Source organism: Anabas testudineus, chromosome 11 (assembly GCF_900324465.2).
Source record: "Anabas testudineus chromosome 11, fAnaTes1.2, whole genome shotgun sequence".
Lineage (NCBI taxonomy): Eukaryota > Metazoa > Chordata > Actinopteri > Anabantiformes > Anabantidae > Anabas > Anabas testudineus.
The window spans coordinates 2838875-2861283 of record NC_046620.1 but is presented as its reverse complement, the minus strand read 5'-3'; the positions used below and the strand labels follow the sequence as shown (position 1 = coordinate 2861283).

At 40.8% G+C, this 22409-nt stretch overlaps 1 protein-coding gene across 1 annotated transcript in view; it reads right to left on the bottom strand.

Annotated features, from left to right (window-relative positions):
- grin2da (glutamate receptor, ionotropic, N-methyl D-aspartate 2D, a) overlaps nucleotides 1-5979 on the bottom strand; it is a 95735-nt gene extending 89756 nt beyond the window's left edge. The window contains exons 1-2 of the mRNA XM_026347286.1: nucleotides 5780-5979; nucleotides 2086-2223 (exon numbers count right to left, since the gene is read on the bottom strand). Of these exons, the coding sequence (XP_026203071.1) occupies nucleotides 2086-2223; nucleotides 5780-5953 (312 nt within the window). The 5' untranslated portion in view covers nucleotides 5954-5979. The remainder of the gene's footprint in view (nucleotides 1-2085; nucleotides 2224-5779) is intronic.
- Nucleotides 5980-22409: the final 16430 nt, after the last annotated feature.

Genomic DNA, 22409 nt, shown 5'->3' with positions numbered 1-22409 from the left:
TCAATGCACAGGGCAAAGAACCGTAGCTTTTCATGCCTGAGTAACATTTGATTCTGCCACAGTGGAACAGGAAAGAGATAAGCTAAAGTAAGCATTTGCTGGAAGTTTTGAAAATTATCTGCATGTTACCTTATCTGTCTTTCCAAATTCAAATACCCTGCCGGTTAGGTAACCATCAAAGAAGAAGGTTATTGCCATAAGGACTCAATGAAAAACACTCTCAACCAATGATAATACCAAATTTGCTGGTGAATAAAGTCTTATCTTAACCTTATTTAAGTTAAGTCACCTTCCGAGTTCATGCATTGCTATTGTGTGGAACCTGTAGTTTAATGGACAAATCTTGAATACTGAAGGTACATAAATTAGGCTTTGTAAAAATCCAGCATTATTATTTAAAGTTGGATGCAACATAACATAGCATTGTAGAAATTTAATCAAAGTGACTATACTGAGTCTACAAGTGCAAAAGTAGCTCTGCACCTTGTGCTACTTCAAAGCAAACTCACTTCCCACCATAAACAAAGCTGCTTTTTATCATGATGTGCACCAGTGCTGGCAGTTCAGTGCCAAGTTCAGTGTGTTGCATCGCTTGTTACCAAAGCTGAAGTTACAGTCATGTAAAAATTACAATAAACAAATTATACTGGCAAGAAGATCCACTTAAAACAAATTGGCCCACTTATTAAATATCACACCTGTCATGCTAAACTGCTTTGTTTGCTGGTTCTACTTATCATTAATGTCTGTCAGCAAAACATTACCTTTTGTCACACACAAATTAGCCAGTTGGAGAGTTGACACCCATTAAATTAGCCTGCAGCAGGATCATTTAAAACAAGATGATGCAGCAGTTACATGTACTGTATGATCAAGTGAATCATGCACTTTGCCACATAAATAATCAGCACATAAGCACTGATATGGCTAAAATATAAAAATGTATTCATTGCAATTACTAAAGCTCATAAACTGTGCACTAAAAATATCAAACAACAAGCACATTTCCTTTGCTCACTAAAGAGAACCAATTCTGAGGCTGATGAGCTTAGCAGCACTGACAGAACTAGAGCAGTTCTGACAAGAAATTTAATTTTCCTCTTCTTCGTTATTGCTCACTGATGAGGTCAGAGCAGAATGTTGTCTGAAATGTTTGGCACTGGGAAAATGAAAGAAAGAAATTACAGTCTTCCTTTACTGGTACCAGAACCACAAGATACAGACTTCTGCTACAGATAGCAACTCTCATACATCCCTGTTTCTCACAGGCACATCCAGAGCATAACATTTGAAATCTGTTCCAGCTCTATTATTTGAGTATGATGAGAATCTAATGTGAGGTGAAGAATGAGTTTTTAGTAAATCTATACATATAATAAAGGGGTTCATGCTAATTTTAAAGCTGCTTTTATTCACATTTTCACGTTTACAATGGATCAAAAAACTACACATAATGGTGCTTGTGGTACTAAACCTACAGAGTATTACCACCTGACTCAGCAGGACTGCACATCTCAATGCAGCTTTTTGGCTCAGTCTCACTGCTCTTATCAAACCCATTTCCAGCTGCAGCAAGCAGCAGAATTCAGCAAAAAGGTTTTATTAAATCCATCATACATATCCTGCCCTGACCCAAACAGCATCCTGACAAAGTTAGCAGGTAGTTAGTGAACTTACTGGAGACTTAAACAACTAAAGAGTTGTTGACTCTCCCTCAGGAGAGTTAATCTACACTCTGAACAGGTAGGTCAGTAAGTCACAGGTTTGACCCTCCAGACACCCATTCACACACACACATTCACACTTCAAGACAATTCAGTCACCAGAAAAAAACCCATGCAGGAACAGGAGGAGCATGCAAACTCCACACAGAAAGATGTTATCTGCACTGAAGCAATATTTCTTATTAAGAAATACAAAGATACCCCACCTGAGAAAAGCATCTAGAAGTGAAAAGAGAATTCTTCACTCGCTTTACTCTTATCTTACAGTCTGCATTTTATTTTTCCAAGTCACAGACAAAGTTTGCTTTAGTTAACAAAATTAACAGGCGTGCTGATGCAACTTTAAGTAATCCATTTTTACCTGTGGCTCTCGTCCCAGGCTAGCGCCTCCCCCTACTGCAACCACAGGAACCCCCGTCTGGGCAGAGACAAACTCCAGCATCGGGGCCAGAGGAGCCCGATTGGGCGGGGGAGGTCTCTCCTCCTCAAATACCAAACCCTGGATGTAAAATAAAAGTTGCACAATGAAAGAAAGCACATGAGACAATAGGCATTACATCAGCCTTATTGGGATGCAATTTCATAAGCTTCTCGTTTGACTTTTATTCATTAAAGCTCCTGTGCCTGTGCAGCAAACCCTGAGAATAAATTAAAGGATGAACAAATGGGTAAAATATTTGAGAACAATGAATACCTCCTCAATCTGTTCACAGTATTCAAGATAACAGCTCATGTTCTAGTAAAGACATTATTTCTTCATCCGCTAATAAATATCTTGATTGCTGAAGGAACTTAATCTTTCCAAAGACTTTTAGAGATGTAATGAAAAACTGCTGGAGGCTTTTAAAAATGGAACTGATTTGCTGCACGGCTTGGTGTAATCAATGTTCACACAGATAAAATCTGAGTTAAGTCCTTGCAGTGGACTGGCATGCTGTCAGGAGAAGACTGTTGTACCTATACAGCTTAAACTGCTTCACACCACAGAAACAACAGATAAGCTCCTGGCTTAAGGGCCACCCCGACTCCTTCAAAGATTGCTAACAGGTGCGGCTGTTGCATACATGCTGAACTTAACAAGTCACATAATGCATGAAGGTTCTGGTAGCCAGGAACTGTCAGCAGCATTGAGTTCAGGATAAATGCATGAAGTTCAGGCATTTGCAATTACTTTGCATGATAATACGAGGAGGAGCGGTAGTGATTTGAGGATGACTTGATGGCTTAATGCTTGTTTTCTTGTAGCGATTCAGGGAAGCAAATTGAAGCTAAGTGTAACTGACAGTTCAATTCACACAGGAAAGCATTTGATATGCAAATAGGCTACAGACAGGACCTGGAAATAAGATAGCAACTGTTACTTAAAAGAGTTAATATCACTTTTGATCTAAGACACTTAAATCAAGACCCTTCCACTGCTCTGACATGAGTAGAAATAAAGAGACAGACAACTATACACAGATTAGATATCCAGATACACAGATAGTGCCTTCCACCATGTTGGGATCTATTATTTCTCCATTATCCTTTGTACTATCCTTTGAATCTCATGCAGATAAATTAGGCCTCATTATCTGGTTTTATTTAATGGTATCATGTAGGAATTTCAGCAGTGTTCAAATATGGTTCCTCCATTTTGTTTTGTCACAGCGATGGTATGAATTCACTTGACCACCTAAGAGACCTAAGTCAAATGACACATTTAGTCCATGTATATAATCAAATAATAGATCAGATTTCAAAATTAAAAGCAACAAAATGTTAATGTACAAAAAATGTACTACTTAGCTTATTTAATTTACCCCCACTTACAACCTTTGCTATTAGCTACTTAAATGCTAATACTGTTAGCATACTGACAGGCTAGTGGCGATTAGCATCTGATTTTAACGCTGTTTCTTGCTGAGACAGTATTAATTTACACACACACAGATATTTACCTTCTGAAATTCATAATGTGTCAGTAACAAGCTAATAAACTCTGGATCCACCTCAGAAATGAGCGTAAATACGCTCAAGACGTTTCTACAACTTTCACCTAGCTTGTTTGTCACACTACGGGGTCTCCCTAACATCCCGCCCACTGACTCTTCTAATTGGACTGACAGGTGGAAAGTAACCAATAGGAATACAAACATGTCAAGATCGACAACTGAATGCTCTCGGGGTTAGGTAGTCGCCTAAGCGCCTTGCGTTTAGGTGCACAGCAAACAAACTATATTAATTTCAATTAACTTTATTATTAAACAGCAATGAGTCTTTTATCAGCTATGTTTTTAACCTTTTTTAAACTTTCTATGGACTAAGTGAAACATCAGCGTCATTTATTTTAAATTTTAAACATTATTTTTGTCACATTTTTCCCCAATTTACTTCTTTGACAAGTGGTTTTCTTAAGGCTACACAGCTGTTTAGTCCCAATCCCCTGAGTTCCCTTCACATTGCACATTACTTTGACTATTAAACATAGACGTGAGTTCCACTGTTTTTCTATGATGTGATTTTACCAAACATTTAAGTGATTGCTGATCATGATCATTTAAGATCATATTTCTTCCTTGAAGATGATGGTTCCCCACTGTCCTTCCAGTTTTTAATAATGCTTTGGACTGTTTTTAACTCAATTTAGCAGTTTTATCAATCTCCTTAGATGTTTTCTTTGTTTGATGCATGTCAATAATTTGACCCTTCTGAAACAGATTAACATCTTTTCCTCAGCCAACCATCCAAACAGGACGTGTCTTCCAAAATGGTTGTTTCAGAAATTAGAAACTACTTGCTGCATCAGTCAGGGTTAAATAACTAGTTGCCAGCTGAAACATAATCATCCATGCAGTAATTATCCAATGGGAGGCTCTTACCTATTTGCTTAGTTAAATCCAGGTGGTGAAGATAAATAAGCCAATTCCTATAGCAGCTATATTACCAAGCCACAGCACCCCCACCACTGTGGGCAGTTCCTCCTCTTTGGTCTTACTGTACCTCGACTCTGAAACACGTTAACCTTGGTTTCATCTGTTTAAAATGGTTTCTGATCTGGCTGTCAGTATCATTACCATAGGGAGAATTATTCATTCAGTATTGCAGGTCTTTACAGGTCAGATTACCACTGAATGAATGAATGAATGAATGAATGAATGAAGAGAACAACATACAGTGTACTTTACTACCTGTGTATGATCACATGCAACTGTCGGATCTGCTCGACATCCACCAGTGTCATACAAGGAATAGACGAGTGAAAAGATGAACATACTGCAAAATGAAGATGAAGATGACTGAGTGAAGGGACATCAGTTCTGTAAAACAACAATGGGACAAATAAGTAAACCATGGTAATGACCGGATGATGTTGTGTTTCCCAACTAGGAGGCTTTGGTGTTCTATTAATTCCCTGTTGTACAGTAGTATTACTGAAAGGTTCCAAACTCATTTTTTAGGTAAGTCTGCATGAGTTACCAGTAGATGTGTTCAGTACATGTACATATTTTCAAAATGAACCAACTACACAGGATTGGTTCAGGAATACTGTGCCTACATGTACAACAATATATTTTGGTTATATACTTTGGTTTCTTCTCTCTGAATGCAGTTGCGAGACAGAGGAGACATGTTCAGCCCTCATTTCATGTTAAATGTATTCCAAAGTGTAGCTGAGACTTATATGTAGTACTAAGCTATGTTCAGTTGGTATCCTTCCATGATACAAACCTCATTTGTCAGAGACACTGTCTGGATTTAGCTCAGTGGGACTACTTACGTTTTATACTGTCCAAGTCTGAGCTCAACTTAGGAGTACATTTTCCACAGGCTGAACACGTCCCCTATTTCTCAGATCTACTCTCTGGTGAACATACACCATATGTAATCTTTCCTATCTCCACCTGTGGAGATGATCAAGCTCCATCCACATAGTGGACTACACTACACTATCTGGCCCTTTAATCTTTGAAACCTTCTCAGATGTTACCTTATTGTTGTAAGTAGTGTTCTGAGGAATTACTGCCAGAGGTGTATCATGTGGGTAATGTAGAGTAGCTGTTTACTGTATATACCTGCAGTGGTGTGGTGGCCAGTAGCTCACACAGCTGCAGCAGGAGGCTGCCTGGGCTGCTCTCATTCACTGCCAGGTAGATGACGTTGGCCTGACCCGATGGCGTCATCACTGTCTCTCCCACAAGTGCTGCCAGAGACAGGGATGATGATGGCGAGGAGGAAAATGATGCCATCGGAGCCGGTCCTGCCAATGAAGCTGTATCCGTTACTCCCCTTCCTCCTCCCCCTGCTGCTGGACCGTTTCCCAGACTGGGCCCCAGCCCTGGCTCGCCGACCCCCGCACCTCCCACCACCGCCGTCTCCGGGAGCAGGGAGGAGCCCGAGTGGACCACGGCGATGTTGACGCCACCCGAGTCCCTCTCTCTCTCCCGGGGCCGGAGCAGCAGGGGGGGCGAGGGGCGCGCAGGCCCCGTGCAGGCCAGGACAGCCAATAGCAATGAGAGGGCGGGCCTTGGGGCCACCATGGGGTAAAGGGAGGGCCAGTGGCAACTGTCGGATGGGGTACGGCAGGTGAGGGCAGGTGGGGTTTGGGGTCTTTGGGGTGGTGGGTGATGGGTGATGTCTGTGGGGGTAGAGGGGAGAAGGAGGGGGTGGGAAAGGAGGTGGGGAGAGGGTTGGTGGTTCACAGTGCTTCACCTGACGAGGAGAGGAGACCCTGGAGAGAATACAGAGAGAAAGAAGTGCGTCATCTCCTGCTGTCGTAACTCTTCTCCAACAATAAGAGTTTCAGTCGCTTCTTTTTCTCTGTCACATACACTCGTGTGTTATCTCAAGCGGGATGGGTGATTTATGAGGCCATTATGAGGCTCTTATTCTCCAGTAAACAATGTAAATAAATGACACACTACACCTACTCATCCCTGTATTTATTGCTCCCGCTCAGACAGTTTGTCTGCGAAGTCTAAACAAGAGAACGGTTTCAGCTGTTCTTTTACATCTCACATTCCTGTAAATGGAAACTCTCTGGCATGTACAGGACAACAATAATAAGTTAAAATAATTTGAATACCTCCTTTCTCAGCTATCAAGCCACATACAACAGCTTCATTCTGCTTTATCTAAAGCTAACCTGGATGACCTTGGATGATGGTGAGACGATGTTAGTCAGCTGATATGTCTGTTAGTACAGGACAAGAAAACCTTTGGTCACAGATTTTACAATCTAATCACTGAGAATATTAACTTCTCCTTTGTTTTTAATGTCAGAGTTTAATAGTATTAATTGTAGTGAAATGTCAATGTGTGGCTAAACTTCCGTATAGTAGAGTTGTATGGATTCGATCCACAGCATTAGTTTCCAGTTGAAAAAGTTTGCAGAAGGGGGGAAAAAAGCTTGGACGTGGGTCAGGTCATTTCCTCTGGGATAGAAAGTTCAGAAGCATGGTTTTTATTTCTAACTTTTTTTCTTCCACAATCGAACACAGACTCTGAGGTCTGAGTCACAGTCTGTAGATGGGACGAAGAAGATAAGGTTGGAGGATAAATGGAGGATACGAAAAGAATAAAGCATAGAAAGACATGCAGGAGACAAAGGAACAGGAGGAGTGGAGACAGGGAGAGAGGATTAGATAGAGGGGTGTAGATCCAAGCAAAGCAAAAGGGTACAGTTACATTTAGCAGACACTTTGATCCAAAGCAACTTAAAAGGTACAAAGGCAGGCAGGGTAAGCATAAGGAGGTCTTGCCTAAGGACCCCTACTGGAGGTAGGCCACAGCCAGAATTTGAACCCTGCTCTGCTGCATAGAGTGCAGTGATCTTACCACTACACTCTCCAGCTATGGTACAAAATGAACCCTGAATATGCATGAGATGAAAAAGGGATCAGAGGAGAGGGTATTGGGAAGGCATTCAGCAGCGGAGTGTATTTGTGCATGTACTGAGACAAAAAACAGACATGCAGTGCATCTGAATCTGAAAAATGAGTGTCTGCTGCATTCTACAGGACATAATGATTTCAGTCAGTGAAAAGCAATTTGTGTACAATTTGACATAATGATCAAGCCCAAATGTTTCTGCACAGAAAATAAAATCACAACAAATTTCACAGAGGAATCACACTGGAAAATTAGGATTCATATTTCCCAGTAGTAGTTCATTATAATGTTGATGATTTAAATGTTAAGTGATTGTTCTTTGCGCTAAATGTGTGGATTATCTAAATTATATATATGTGGTTGAATATCTAAAATTATGAACCAACAGTATTAAAAACCATGGACATTTGCACATGAAATCTATCATCAAATTTATTCAAAATCAAAATAATTAAAAATAATTCCACCATTATTTTCCACTAACACCATCAGCAGATGTATAATACATCATGAAATCAAATCAACAGCACCTTCTAAGCTGAGCACTCTAATCCAAGTCTACAGTCAGCTGTTTGGCATCTGGTGGTTCCCACATCACACAAGAAAAGATACCAAGCAAAGCTTTTCGGTTCAGTGGTCCCATGATGGTGGGATGAGTCGCCTAACTCTGCTCACTCTCAGTATTTAAAAAACACTGTTGAACAAGTCTTCTGCAACTTCTTATGCACTTGAAAAAAAATGTCATCCTTATCTCTCTCTTGCGTCTAAGAAACCTTTTTTTTGCCCTTGTGTCTTTTCCCTGCTTTGTACTTAACTTGTAAGTAATTTAGGATTAAAGCATCTTCCAAATGACTAAATGTCAATGTAAATAGGACATATGTTAGGTAGATAATTAGAAAAGATTTTGTGACTAAACAGCCAATATTATCCAAATACAATGTGTGTGATTTGTTCACTGCAAGATTTTTTATCTGAATTGCCTTTTCACTAGGTAAAGCTCCACTGACTCAGAATTTCTTATCTTTTTGCATTTGCTCCCATGCGTGATTGCATCTAATTCAACCTAAGTGACAGAAACTGCTCTTTCAAAGAAATTGCTTAATGTCACAATGGACACAAGAATAGACAGTCGCACAAAAGCACAAGTAATGTAACCAAAATGTCAGCATCTCCATATTTAAAGACTTCAGAAATATTCACTGACTGATTTTTAAAGGCTATAAAAGCAGATTTTTTCAAACTTAGATGTTTAAACTTTGTTATGATAACCGAAGCCCAGAGAATGCATGTCCTATAGATCACCAACTTCGTTTGCAGGCTACAGTACTGATATCTTCAGTGCATATTTAGATGGTTTCCACTGATGCACTACAGCTGCATGAGAGCAGCCTACTCCCAGTTGTATGTTTAAAAGAAACACCCGACCCTTACACTGCTAAATACCCTCGGTTGGATATGTTTAATAAATTCTAGCAGTTCATTAGTGTTTCCTCTTGGACCTGCTCCTGAAATAACCTCATCTCTGTCAGTGATTTCATCAGTTTCCTATAATGGTTTTCTTCAACATCCATAACACATGTGAAACATTGTTTACAGCGTTTGGGTTATTTAGCAGGAAATAGAAGGGTCAAAACACAGTAAGAGAAATACAGCATTCTGGTCCATTAAAAGTACTACTGAGAGAGATATTAGAATCTCTGCTGCTCACATGAAATCTGACACAGCAACACTGTCAGTGATGGAAAAAACAGATATACAGGGGAGCATGGAAAGAAATTACAGTTTTAGAAAAAGCCATGTGTTGTTATCAAATGACTAACATGAAAATATTTAATTATATTAATCACATTAAATACATTATTAAACAACAGCAAAAAGAACTTTCTCCAGATCACCAAAGTTTTAAATGTCTTGAAAGGTCACTGAGGCAACAAACGTCTTTTCACTCAATGATGTATTAAAAAAAAAAATGAAACCTTTGTACTCCTCATTACATTCTGCTAGTCTGTTGCTGAATGAAAGCAAATGCTAGAAAAGTGTAATTTCCAGCAGTGTATAAAAAGGTACAGTACAGTAAATTCCTCCTCTACGGCCATTTTAAAACTCTCCAATCCGGCATTATGGAAGCATTTCAACACTTCATAAATGCTAAAGCCAAAGATATAAGTAAAGCTCCTGACAAACCTATTGTGCACGAAGAGTAATATGTGAGTGTAGATAATAAAACTGTTCCCAAACGGGTACAGTAAGCTGTGTCAGGTCTCTCTGTCAGACGTGATGGATCAAGGTTCATTTGAGAAAAGGAGAGGAAACTTACTTTGCTTAAAGACAAATCCGTACATTTAAGTTTACAAAAAGAAAAAAAGGACAATGTGTGTATATCGGATAGTAATAGATTACTTAAGTAACAAGTTGGCACCGTTTTTCTTGTATTTTTGTTGCTCTTTCTACTCTTTTCTGTCTAGTTCACACTTTTACTGCTAACCAGAATGGGTTATAACAACATGAAGCAAGATCACAGGCTTCAAAGTGAAGGGCAACCAGGTTGAGGGGAACTGTACAAGAGCAAACGAGATAAACAACTTCTTTAATAGATTTACAATAGGACGGCAAACACCCCTTCCACATCCAGCAACGTGAGCATCATGTTTTTTGACTTCTCCAGTGACTTTAATACAATCCAGCCTGTTCTTCCACAGCCTCCTGGATTACTGACTACCTGACAGACACACCACAGTTTGTACGACTGTGAGGTTGTGAGTCTGAGCAGGTGATTAGCAGTACAGGAGCACCACAGGGGACTGTCCTCTCACCTTTTCCTCTTCGCCCTGTACACCTCTGACTTTCAGTACAACACTGAGTCCTGTCATCTGCGGAAGACTCTGCAGTTGTGTGGTGTATTAGTGGTGGTGGGGGGGCAGAGTACAGAGGCTTGGTGGACTTTTCAAGTGGTGTGGAAACAATCACCTGACCTTGAAAGTGACAAAGACCACTTTCAGGAGATGGTTGTGGAGGAACAGAGACAGTTTTAATACTATGTGCAACACGATGTTGCAAATCATTTACCAGTCTGTTGTATCCAGTGCAAATTTCTTTGCTATTGTCTGCAGGGGGGGCAGCATCAGATTCAGGGACAACAACAAACTGAACACACTGATCAGGAAGTCTGGCTCTGTGCTGGAGACTTGGAGCAGTTGTTGAGAGGAGGATGCTGAACAAACTGCTGAACATCATGGAGAGCAGCTCACATCCTCTCCACAGCTGCTGGTCAAACAGCGGAGCAGCTTTAGTCAGAGACTTCTCCAGATCCGCTGTGATAAGGAAAGGTACAGGAAGTCATTCCTGCCAACAGCCATCAGCCTGTACAATGACTATATTCAGAAAGGGGAGAGCTCTGCTCCAACCTCTCCAAACCAACTAGTGACCTATTGTATTATATGCATTTCTACATTCCTTGTTATCGTCCAATCATCTCCACAGATTACTTAAAAGTTTCCAGTTTTGTTCTGTAGATTTACCTGTATGCAACTTAAGGTGCAATTTTTTTTCTGTCTAGTTCTGGTAGATGTGTTTAGTTGTGTATTTTGTCCTGTGTTATTTTTTCATGCATTATCTTCTATGTGTGTGTATGTATTTTTAGTGTAATGGCTACTGCAACACCAGGATTTATCTATCTGATCTAATCTTATCCTATTTAATGAAAAACGTTTGTGAGATGAAAAGTTTGTGTCTGTGTTTTCACGCATCAAGCATCAGAGAGTGGGTCTAGATGAAAATGTAATGAGGGTTGAAGGGGACACAGAAAGCCTCCCTGTGAATCATACCTGTTATGCTACACAGCCTTAATACCAGCCATTAGTCATGTTTTTGGCCTTGGCTCTACGGTCTGTGCAGGCTCAAGCTGTTGACACTTATCAGCCTTGGATACATAGAGAACGTGAAGCAGTCTGAGGGTTGCAAGCTGCCAAACGGTGGAGCCAGACAGCTGGCAAGGTACTGGCATGGACTCAGCCTTCGGTGGCTGGATGTCCGTTTGGAGGAAGTGGTAAAAGCTGCAAACAAGACCGTCCAGATATTCTATAGTCAAGAAAGACATGTTTTTTAGTGCTGAAAGAAATTGTAGATCACAGACTTCAGGCAAGTAGAGTGACTTTCACACATGCAGCAAGAAATACTCCATGTATTCCATCTGTCTTCTTTGTATAATTGAAGGTTTTGATGTTTGGCCTGTACAGAAGACTGGTGTGTCCCATTAATGTGTGTTGTTTTTGTGAGTAAGATCTATTTTTGGCTGTTTCTCTGTTGATTATTTGATTGATGATAAAGTCTCCCTGTTCACTTTCCTCCCGTGTTCTTGTTGTTATATATTGTTTAAAATCTTTGCAGCTGCACTGACCCACTTTCCCATCGGCATCATTAAAAGCTCATCTCGTTTTATGTCGTCTTATCTTTTCAGAGGACAAGATTATCTTCTCTGTATCGATTAACGTTAACAATTGTGCCACAGTGTGTTTGTGTCTGTGTTTGGAGTGAGCCAAGCAGAAAGGGTTTTTTTCCCCCTCTATTGTTTGTGTAGCAGAGATGTGGATTTAAACAGCCTCAAACTTGGTGTAAGTGAAGGTAATTTTCCACTGACCCAAACAACAGATGCAAAGACTGTAGAGAAATGAATCCAGCCTCTGTACAAACTGGTGCACTGTGCACGTTTTGGATAAAATACATTAGGATGTAAACAAGAAATGGAATGAATGGATATTCTGTCCATACACAGAACAAGTTTTCCTTAGCTGTCAGAGAGCTAGTTTTCTTGGTCACCGACAGATCCGAGAGACAGTTTATTTAAAAGATGTATTTCTCTGCACCTCCAGCCTGTCTGCAAACCGTGTCTCCGTTGAGACACAGTTTATACTTCAACAAGCAGGGTTATATCAAAGTGGCTTTGAACTCTCTGGCACTGCCAAGACATTAATGTTCAATGGCACAAATGAGTCTGTCAACATTTGCTAAGGTTGAACATGATAAGAAAGATTTAAATAGTATTTTCTTCTGCTAACCTCTGCACATCCATTAACATAAACTGATTGTGCTCTTGCTGAAATGCTGATAAAATATAATTATATCAATATATTTATAAATAAACAGCAACAGAAATGTAGTTTGATTGTGAAAATCTTAACATTCACGGTATAACTGTTCACTTCAAAGGTGGGGGTTTGATATTGATATATTAGAGCTCAAAGGATGTTTAACAGGTCTTAATGAAAACCAGCATGCAGCATGTGAAACAGGCAGCTGTGAGTGTGTTAAAACCTGCATGCAAATCAAGCTGTTATTGGAAATACAAAATACATCCTACACAAACACCCTCTTGAGGGTTGAGAACAAGAAACGCCGGGGTGGATGCTGAAGCATATTGTGAGTGCAGCACATTGCAGTGCTGTTTAGATGTATTCTGTGCTTCTGTGCTTGTGTGAAGGCTGCAAATACATGATTGATCACCAATCAGTATTCTGCTGTCTGAGATGCAGTGGGATGCGCCAGACACGGAGCATTTGAAACATCTGCAACGGTGAAAGCAAATGATACATGTAAATCCTTTAACCACATTCACTGAGAGACTTTAAACCTACTGAATAAACAGAACAGCTGCACTCAACATTTTACAGGCTGCAGTGAATGTGATGCAGTATGTGCACTTACAGTATGCGAGTGTGTGCATGGAGGTAGAGTAGTGAAGTTTGTGAGGATAAAAGGAAATAATGGCCACCATCATCAGTCTCTTGGCAACAAAGACGAGGTTTAGAGATGTAGAAGAAACAAAGGACATGAGAAAGTAGAAAGAGGCAGAAAATGAAACAAGAATAGAAGAAGAACTGCACGTAAACACAGAGCATAGTAGGTATGAATCCCAATAGGGGGGATTGGATGAGGTGGAGGGTGCATTCAGAGTCTTCACTGTGATCAATCAATATAAATTTCGGTCAACACAGTTCACATTCTCTGCAGCCTTGTGCCTCCAGCAGTGTGGCCACCCCCTGTGTATTAATTACATCTACTTATGGCACCCAGGAGGTTCATGTTCCTGCTTTAAGGTTTCTCTCTTTTAATGTTTTAATGTCATTTTTCCTGTTATGTCACGGACGCGCTCATGCTGGCACTCGAGTGAGCGCTGTGATGATAGGAATTTTCTTTATGTGGTCTGCCCACATTTCTCAGACCGCTCACAGTGGTTTCTAAGGCAGCTCTCGTTTTCACTGCGAAATGACACATTTGTTTTGTTTCCTTTTCTCAGTTCAGTTTCAAAAACAGTTCCTATTTAACTAAACTTCAAGTATTTATTGAAATAATTAAGTGCTATATTAATGGAGTCCTGTGTGTGGTTGGATTCATTCACTCAGAGAAAGACTGTGATCTTCCTTTAAGTTAAAACATATTGTGTGTGTCCATGAATCCATCGTTTGTCTCTTGAGCCAGACGATAATATCAAACTTTCTTTTCTACCAAAATATCCAATCTTGCAGTCGAACATCAATAATAAAAACAACCATAACAAAGTTTCATAATGCTGTAGTCAGACTTTATGGTTGGACATTTTGTCCAAAAAGAAAATTGAATGCTGTAAATCATGTTGGTGGACAAAAGCCAAAGTCTGGGTATATTTTTTGTGATATGTTCATTATCTAATTCCAACTTTCCATTTACATAGATTAACAACAGATCCTCATTATGTCAACAAAACATAATCTGGATTCAGTTCTGTTCCTGATGGAAACATTTGTTGTATAAAAGCAGTTTTTAGCAACTGCACACGGTACTCCTGAAATGTGATAAATATTAAAATAACTATTTCCTGCATGTAAAATGTTTTAGGTTTCTTTCTGCCTCTTTACATTCAACGTGTTTTTCTGTATCACAGATTTGATGTTCAACTTGGATTCACTAGTGGCACTGACACAGTACTGCAGACTAATAGATGGAAACAATAGGCTGCGTGGATGTTAATAAAATGTACGAGAAAACACAAACATTAATTCAGAGCCAAGCTGAAAAGCAGCTACTTCTCATTCATTAAGTGCAGCAGAAAAGCAGATGCAGTTTCTCCATTGATTCAATCCACTGGGTGTTTAGATGAACTGTTACATGGTAACTGTTTCTCTGGTAACAGGAGAAGTTCAGTGCATATTAAAGAACAGAGAAGTAAACTGTGATATTTTCCTTTAAGAACCCTCAGTGTTGGGACTGAATTGGATTTTTTTTTTCCACCATCAATCAATGAACCACACAGCTCCACAATGTGCTTCCTTCCTCCCTTCATCTCTCTCCTTCTGTGTTTGTCTTTCCGTACTATTTTCTTTCTAAGCTCAATTTTCAGACCATCTCCTGTCTCCTTTCTTTACACTGCCTCCTTTTCTTCTTATTTTCTCCTATCTTGTGCCTCCCCTCGTTCCCCTCTTGCTCCCTCTCCCACTCTTACTCTCCTGTGGGCCATCAGAATTCATTATAGGGTGAGCTGATTCATGGCTCAGTCCCACATCATTGGAAAGCATGGAGGCATGCCTATAAATCTGCAGTTGCACGGTATCACACACACACACACACACACACACACACACACATACAAAACATAAAAAAACATTATACAATACACTGCATGCATAGCAGCATATCAAAGACATGGAGAAGTAAACACTGTGCATCAAACAGAGCGTTGACACACAGCCATCACATGCCATTACACCCACACATCACACATGTAGAAAGCCATCAGCAGTGCTACAGCATCCACCCTGTGGACCGTTATTACAGGCAACCTGCTGTGTGCCCCACTCTGTACATTTGCAGCAAATGACTCCTGGCTTCATAACGAGCAGGGGAGGGTTAAGGTCCCATTACTGTACAGTTACTCTGCAAATGATGATTTCTCTTGGTGTGTTTCTGTGCACGTTTGTGTGTGTGACGTTGAGAAGGAGAGAGATGAAGGAGACCTTATTTATAACAAACACAGTGGTACTGTACGTAGTCTATTCTGACCGACCTTTATAACCATTCAACAATTAAACTAATCCTGAGAAAATGCACTTGCATGACAAGTATCCACCCTGTACACATGTGCAGGTGTGATGAGAATTTCTTATGTATGTATCCTCCTTTCTTCTTTTTGAGCAGACATAAATCAAAGTGACAAAGCATTGTGAAAGTTCAGGCCGAGCACTTGCATTAGCGAATTGGCACCATCCCCATCAGTGGCTCATTCATCAGCTGCTTGTCTACCAGATGACTGCTGAAGTCCATTCATATTCATAGAGGTGTACAATGCCCTTTATAGCATAACACTCCTCGCTTCTTTTGTGCCGATACCGTCATGACGACACTACGTCAGCCCTCTCCCATTGTGCTGAAGCTTGGGGTACACACTGCAGAAGACATTTTGACATGTCACAGTAGGAAAGCACAGGTGCAAATAATAAAATGACTGTTCACTTTGTGCGTGCTGGGTCAGTGTCACACTGTCACACCGGGACACAATACAAATGAACCATAGTTAATGTTATTAGTAACACCTGTGCTTTTCCAAGTCAACATGTCTGCTGTGAAAATGGCCCATTGTTGCTTTAACGATACATCTCTTAATATAGAGTTAGTTTCTAACTTGCTGTTTCAATTAAACACAAATTCTGAAGTTTCTCTAAGTATATGTGTTACACATTAGAATAATTTTATCCTTTAAATGCAGAAAGTGTAGCATTATTTTCATTAAATTTGTTTGTGCTACATGAGGTCCATGTGGGTCCAGTACTGCAGGATAACAAGTCTCCCAACAGTTCAATAAGTCTCTGACTTTAAGCCTCAGTACAATCATTATTATTATGACAGAAAATAAAAGTGAAAGATAATAATGCAGCTTCATCTTCTTTGTTTTGGACCAGTGGAGTCAGACAATACTCATAAAGCAAGATTTTGTTTTAGGGCAACACAAAGCATAATAAAAGAAGAAGAATTAAGAATGAATACTGATCTAAAATCAACCTGAAAGACAGAGTTCTAAGTGTACAAATATTTAAATGTAAATATGAGTACTCTTAATGTGAGTACTCTGAATATGAGTACTCTTTTTGTTTACAGGGCCTTAGAGGAACACATAATGAGATGTCATGAAAAAAACAGGTGCCTTGAACAACATTAATCAAACCTGAGCTCCTTTAAGAGTTTCCAGTTCAGTAACCTGTCCTGTGTGCAAGCGTCCTCGCTGACATGTGAGCTATTGTTAATGATATTAGTTCCACCTGTGCTTTTCCTGCAGTGGCAGGTCAAAATGTCTCCCATGGGAAAGAGTCGCTGACGCCACCTTCAAAATACAGAACAAACACTCGTGTGTGTGTATCCATCTCAGTGTGTGAATGAAATATGAGCCAGGAAGTGAACCAACGGAGGTCTTGGCAGGATGTGCAGGAACGTAAGGAGACGCAAACAGCACAAGTCAATGTATCATCGAGTCAGTGAGCCGTCCAAATGTCTGTCTCACACACACACACTTCTTAAACAACAGCTACACACATCCTCCATCCTTGTTTCCCTGTGCCTTCGGTACCATTACGCGCGCTCTCATTCCATTCACTTTCTTTAATTAACCCTCCCTCTTTCCCATTTCCTCCCTCAGGCGTCCACAAACGCATGCCAAGGCACAGAAACACACAGAATTTCTTCACCAAATAGCACTTGTACAGCACACATCCATACAGCTAGTTATACACGAGGCAGATCACTGCAGCACCACAAAAATGACACTAGTCATTTGTATATTCTAATTCTAAATTTGATCTGTGTTGTTTTCTTTTGCTAAAAACCTGAAGTGCAATGAAAGATTTTGAGGGTGGACATGACACCTTTGCTCAATGAATCAGCCAAATAAGACACCAGGGAGTTATAATGCAATATATGGTGCGTGCATATTGGAGGAACACACAATTGCTGTTTGTTTATACACTGAAAACACACACATGCCTGCAACAACACAATCTGTAACTGTCATCTTCCCAGATTGGCTTTTTTCTTTCCACATATCACTTACTAATACCACTGCTTTGAACCAGAAGGCTTTCTGATGTAATGCCCACTCTGCCTCCCTCCGTCTCATCTTTCTCATTCTTCTCTCCAACCTCCCTCCTCTCGCTTTCTATGTCTAATTCCATTTGTGCGTCCCTCCATTCCTGTTTTCTCAGTCTGTGAGGAGTCTTAATAGTGAGGAAACAGATGGGACAGGGGAATTAAGATGATGAAAACTGCTCATTTTGGGATTGAAGAGAGCTCGCCTCAACAGATGAAGAAAAATGTACTGTAGCTTTGGTGGAAATACAACAGAAAATGGTTAATGAATGCTGAGCCAGAGAGACAGAGAGAGGGGAAACCAGAGCCACGGACACATTTTCATTCACATGTTTGTGCAGAGAAAAGGAGAGGGCCCAGGGAACCAAGTAATAAATGATAGTAAGTGCAGTCTACAGTGAGCGGGACAGCAGGGGGAGAAGAGTGAGATATGGGAAATAGAGGGCAGCCAGGAAAGGTGATGATAAAAGAGATATTAAAGCAACGAGGGGGAAAAAAGAAATATTCCCGATATGTCTTTCTTAGGCTGCGTTGGGCGGCAAAGCCTGGAATGAGGAGGGGAGCTCCTGGTTTGTGAAACGCTGCTGCATTATTCAGGCAGATATTAAAGGGCTCACACAGCCATGAGCCATGATGGGAGGAGATGGCAAAACAGACATACATGTACTGTATCTCGTTATACTGTAAGCCAGTAGGGAAACATCTCTGGAGACGTGAGCATGTAGAGTCTATGAAGCATATTCATGCCTCTGTGTTATATTAATAATGTTTCACAATCACGTACAGTAGAGTTTGTAAACCTACAGATGAATGTTCTCATTGTACATGTTGTTTTAGAAAATGCTAACTTGTGCTGAAACTAAATACCCGTCATTATTTCCAAGGGCGCTCAGTCAGTCACTGTTACCAAAGCAAGTTAATTAAGCAGAACCACATTCGACTACCGGTTTTCACCGCCCCTGCTTTTCTGCATCGAGCTGCAGTCGGAGACCCAGCAGATCCAGCAGCAGTGTGGCCATTTCTCCTGCACAGTGAGTCTGCTGAAGATTGTTATTAGAGAGCCACCGTAAATAATGAAAGACGAGGAGCAGAGCTTCTGTTTACACCGCGGCCACAGAGAATAGCAGTTTCTGTGCAGCTGCCTCGTGTCCAACATATCAGGACATCACAAACATTTTAAAATCGCACTCAATCATTTAGTGAGGAATCAGATTGTCCATGTTTGAAGGTAACTGTTAAAACTAAGCATCGTCTTATACAGTCTGCAAACACATGTCGAATGTTGGCCTTGAATGTCAATGTGCACTCTGAGGTTTACTACAGCAGAAACTGAGTCTTCTGAGGACACAACATTGTGCATCTGGTGTTTTTGTTCTTACTCCATGACAACTTGTCATCTGCCGTCGTTTAAATAAAGCAAACAGGCAGTTTGATGATTCATGACCACAGAAGTACAGCAGCTTGGGCTGGGTTGTTTTTCACTCCTTGAGTTGCCTGACTTTTTAAAGTTACCCGCAGTGTGGGAAGGCTTGGACGAACACCACGACAGACTTTGGCTTCTTGTCAACAAATCCTATAACACAGGACCTACAGCCTGTTCCTTCCGTCTAATGTGACCCACACGATCAACAGAGCCCCTGGAAAAAAATCTACTTAATTAGGTCAGTGAAAGACGTCTGATATCTTGGTCATAATAAACCAGAATTTACAGTTGTTTGTCTCCACCATGTTTGTCCAGACTCATGTTCTGATATATTAATGCATGAATCCAAGTGGATGTTTGTCCCTTTTCAAAGCTTAAGGATTAAAGAGTAGGTATTGTACGACCTCTGTGAGGAAATCAAATCCCACTGACACTGAGCACATTTACATTCAATGATATCAAAGAAAGAAACAACTGATAATGAGCATTATTAGTTTTATTAGACTGTAAATCGGCCTCAATATAAATAGTGACTAATGAAAACCAGGTAGAGATGAGATGAAAAAGAGGCGTCTTTTACTGCAACATCACAGCGGATCACTGAGAGAGTCCTCACTCAATATTTCATGAGGAAATGCCAAAGTAAACAGATTAACACACCAGCACAATACGCTGCAGTTTTAATTGTTTGTCTCATCTGAATTATTAAGAAAAACATGAATATCACCATAGTTACCAAACGATCCTGCGTAAATACACATTATGTTCTGTTCAGCTCGACGTCAGTTTATGGCACATGTGAAAGCCCCTCGGTGCCTGTGAGGGAAATGAAAAATGACGTCACAAACTAAACATCAAGTGTCAGTGAAGAGACCAACGTGCTTCACACACATAGTGTGGTTTAAAAATCTAATTATACACTGTTCACTGGACGACTCTTGTTGTCACGTGTCATTAATCTAGTTGTCGACTGCGGGCTGATGTCGATCTCCTTCGTGCCCCTGGCTGAACGTTTTCTGGGCTATCCTGTTGCCTTAAAAAAAAAAGAACTAGGTCAGCTAATCAATACAGCAGCATCCCTTAGGCCAGTGAAAGCGTGATAGATGTACCTGCCAAATTGCTGGAAATCCCAACAAGAAGGGCTTTAATGGGACACTGGGTTAACACGAGCCACCCAGATGGCTTCACTGAGCCCTAACATATGACATCAAGTCCCTCCCTGGTGATTGCCTTCAAAGCTGAGTGAGGAGCTTTTGCTTCTCCGCGGGGAACCTGAGATACCACGCAGAACGCTGAATTAAACACGACAGGAACCCATTTCCATATAAAAACACCCTGTATTGATTGTGCTAACGCTCTAGTTGTCAAACCTGAAATTGAGTGCTTGATACATCTTATTCAAATGAAGTTTTGTCTCTCAGTTATTGAAGCTTCTCTATTCCTGGACTGCTCTGGTGACGTGTGCCTACCACAGTATAAACTAACTTCTGCTACAAGAAGCTTTTGTGCAGAAACAACAAGTTTTCCTTCAAAGCAGATCAGACTTTTGCTTTAGTCAGCAGAAATACAGGAAACATTAACCTTAAGCTGGCCTGTAAAACAGTGGTACCGGCTCTTCCTGACTCAACATTTACAGCTGATTCAGAGTTAAACCTTCCACCACTGAACCAGAGGAGCTAATGAAACACTCTGCTGGCAGAATCCCAATGAAAACTAACTAATTTGACCACATCACACCTGTCCTCAGCAAACAAACAAAGGAGCTGGTGAAGCAGCATTTGGCCCCGATCGGTCTTTCACCAATTTGGATTAGATGAGCATCAACATTAGCTCTGTTTAAAACTTCCTTTACCCAGACATACATACAAATACTCTATACTATAAATAAAAATACTATAATAGTTCTTTTGGCTTGTCCCATGAGCGTCGCCACAATGGATCATGATCAACACACTTTATTTGGCTTGTGCAACCTCAGTATTTGGGTTTTGGTCATGGGGTTGACGGTCTTGTTTAGAGACATTAGAGTCGACCACTCTACAAACTGAGTCACTGTTGACCACAAATAAATAAAAAATAAAAGCTGACATACATTTTAACCTCAATGAAAAAGTTTAGCCTTAATAAACTGTGTACATAGTTAATTACTGCACGTTTAACCACAATAATCAAGGTTTCTCAGTTTCGGTGTAAAAGATTCAACATGTACGTTAAACCTGAATCACGGCAGGTGTCTCAGGACACGATGATAGCTTGATGGAGACTATTATTTCAGAGCCACAGTCTCGGAAAAGGTTTCTTGCAAATGTATGAAACAACAAACTCCAGTAAGACCAGATGAGGCGTGCTGGAGGAGAAGGAGTCCGTTTCTCACCTCATCACTCCTGGACTCTTTTAATGTGTCCTTTAAAGCTATGTCAGCAGTGAAAGCAGCTGTGAATCTGTGACCTTCTATTCCAATTTGCTAAGCCACTGTACCACACATGCTGATTCACTCCCACTTTCTACTTTCCCTGCTGCTCTGCAGTGCGCTGCACCCCCCCCCCCCCCTCCCCCACTCACAAAACAAAAACAGCCAACAGTTACTCGTCTCCTGCTGACTGTCAACTACTATCCATCACGCTTTTACTGTGAGGTTTCCCCCTCACTTGCTCGTGATGAGGCACTGTAAGCGTGCATCCTTCCTCCCAGGCTGGTGTTTGTATGTGCATGTGTGCGACTGAGGAGTTTCTGCACTGGCGGCTGCGGGTTGTGTATCTCTGTGACAGTTGAGATCTGCGCCTGCAGTGAATCCTGTGTGCATATTGTGAGCCTGCGACTTTAACGCTTGTTGTGTTTTGGCTGGAACGAGGAGCTGCAGTGATCACAGCCGGCCCCGCGGGGCTGTTACACACAGGTCAGGAGCTGTACTGTAAACACACATTCCCGCACATTTGTATTATTATGATTGTTAAACTGCATTTATTTCCCAACCTTTAACCACATCACAGTAATAGTAAATGGTCTCCTCTTACAGTATCTAACTTATTGGGTTCCAAAGCACTATGATAGTGGAGCTGCTGGGCAAGGTGCTGGCCTGAACCACGCTTGGGGTTCAGTGTCTTCCTCAAGGGCACTTTATTCTATTTACTGGAGGAACCAGGGATTGAATGCACCAATCACTACTGACTCACAGCTGCCCGGCTCCTTGGCTCAACTTCTGCTGGATTATAATGTCAAAATGAGGCTGTCAACATTAGCAATAGCACTGTCGAACTCATGCTTTAGCAGTGCTGGGTCAGGACACT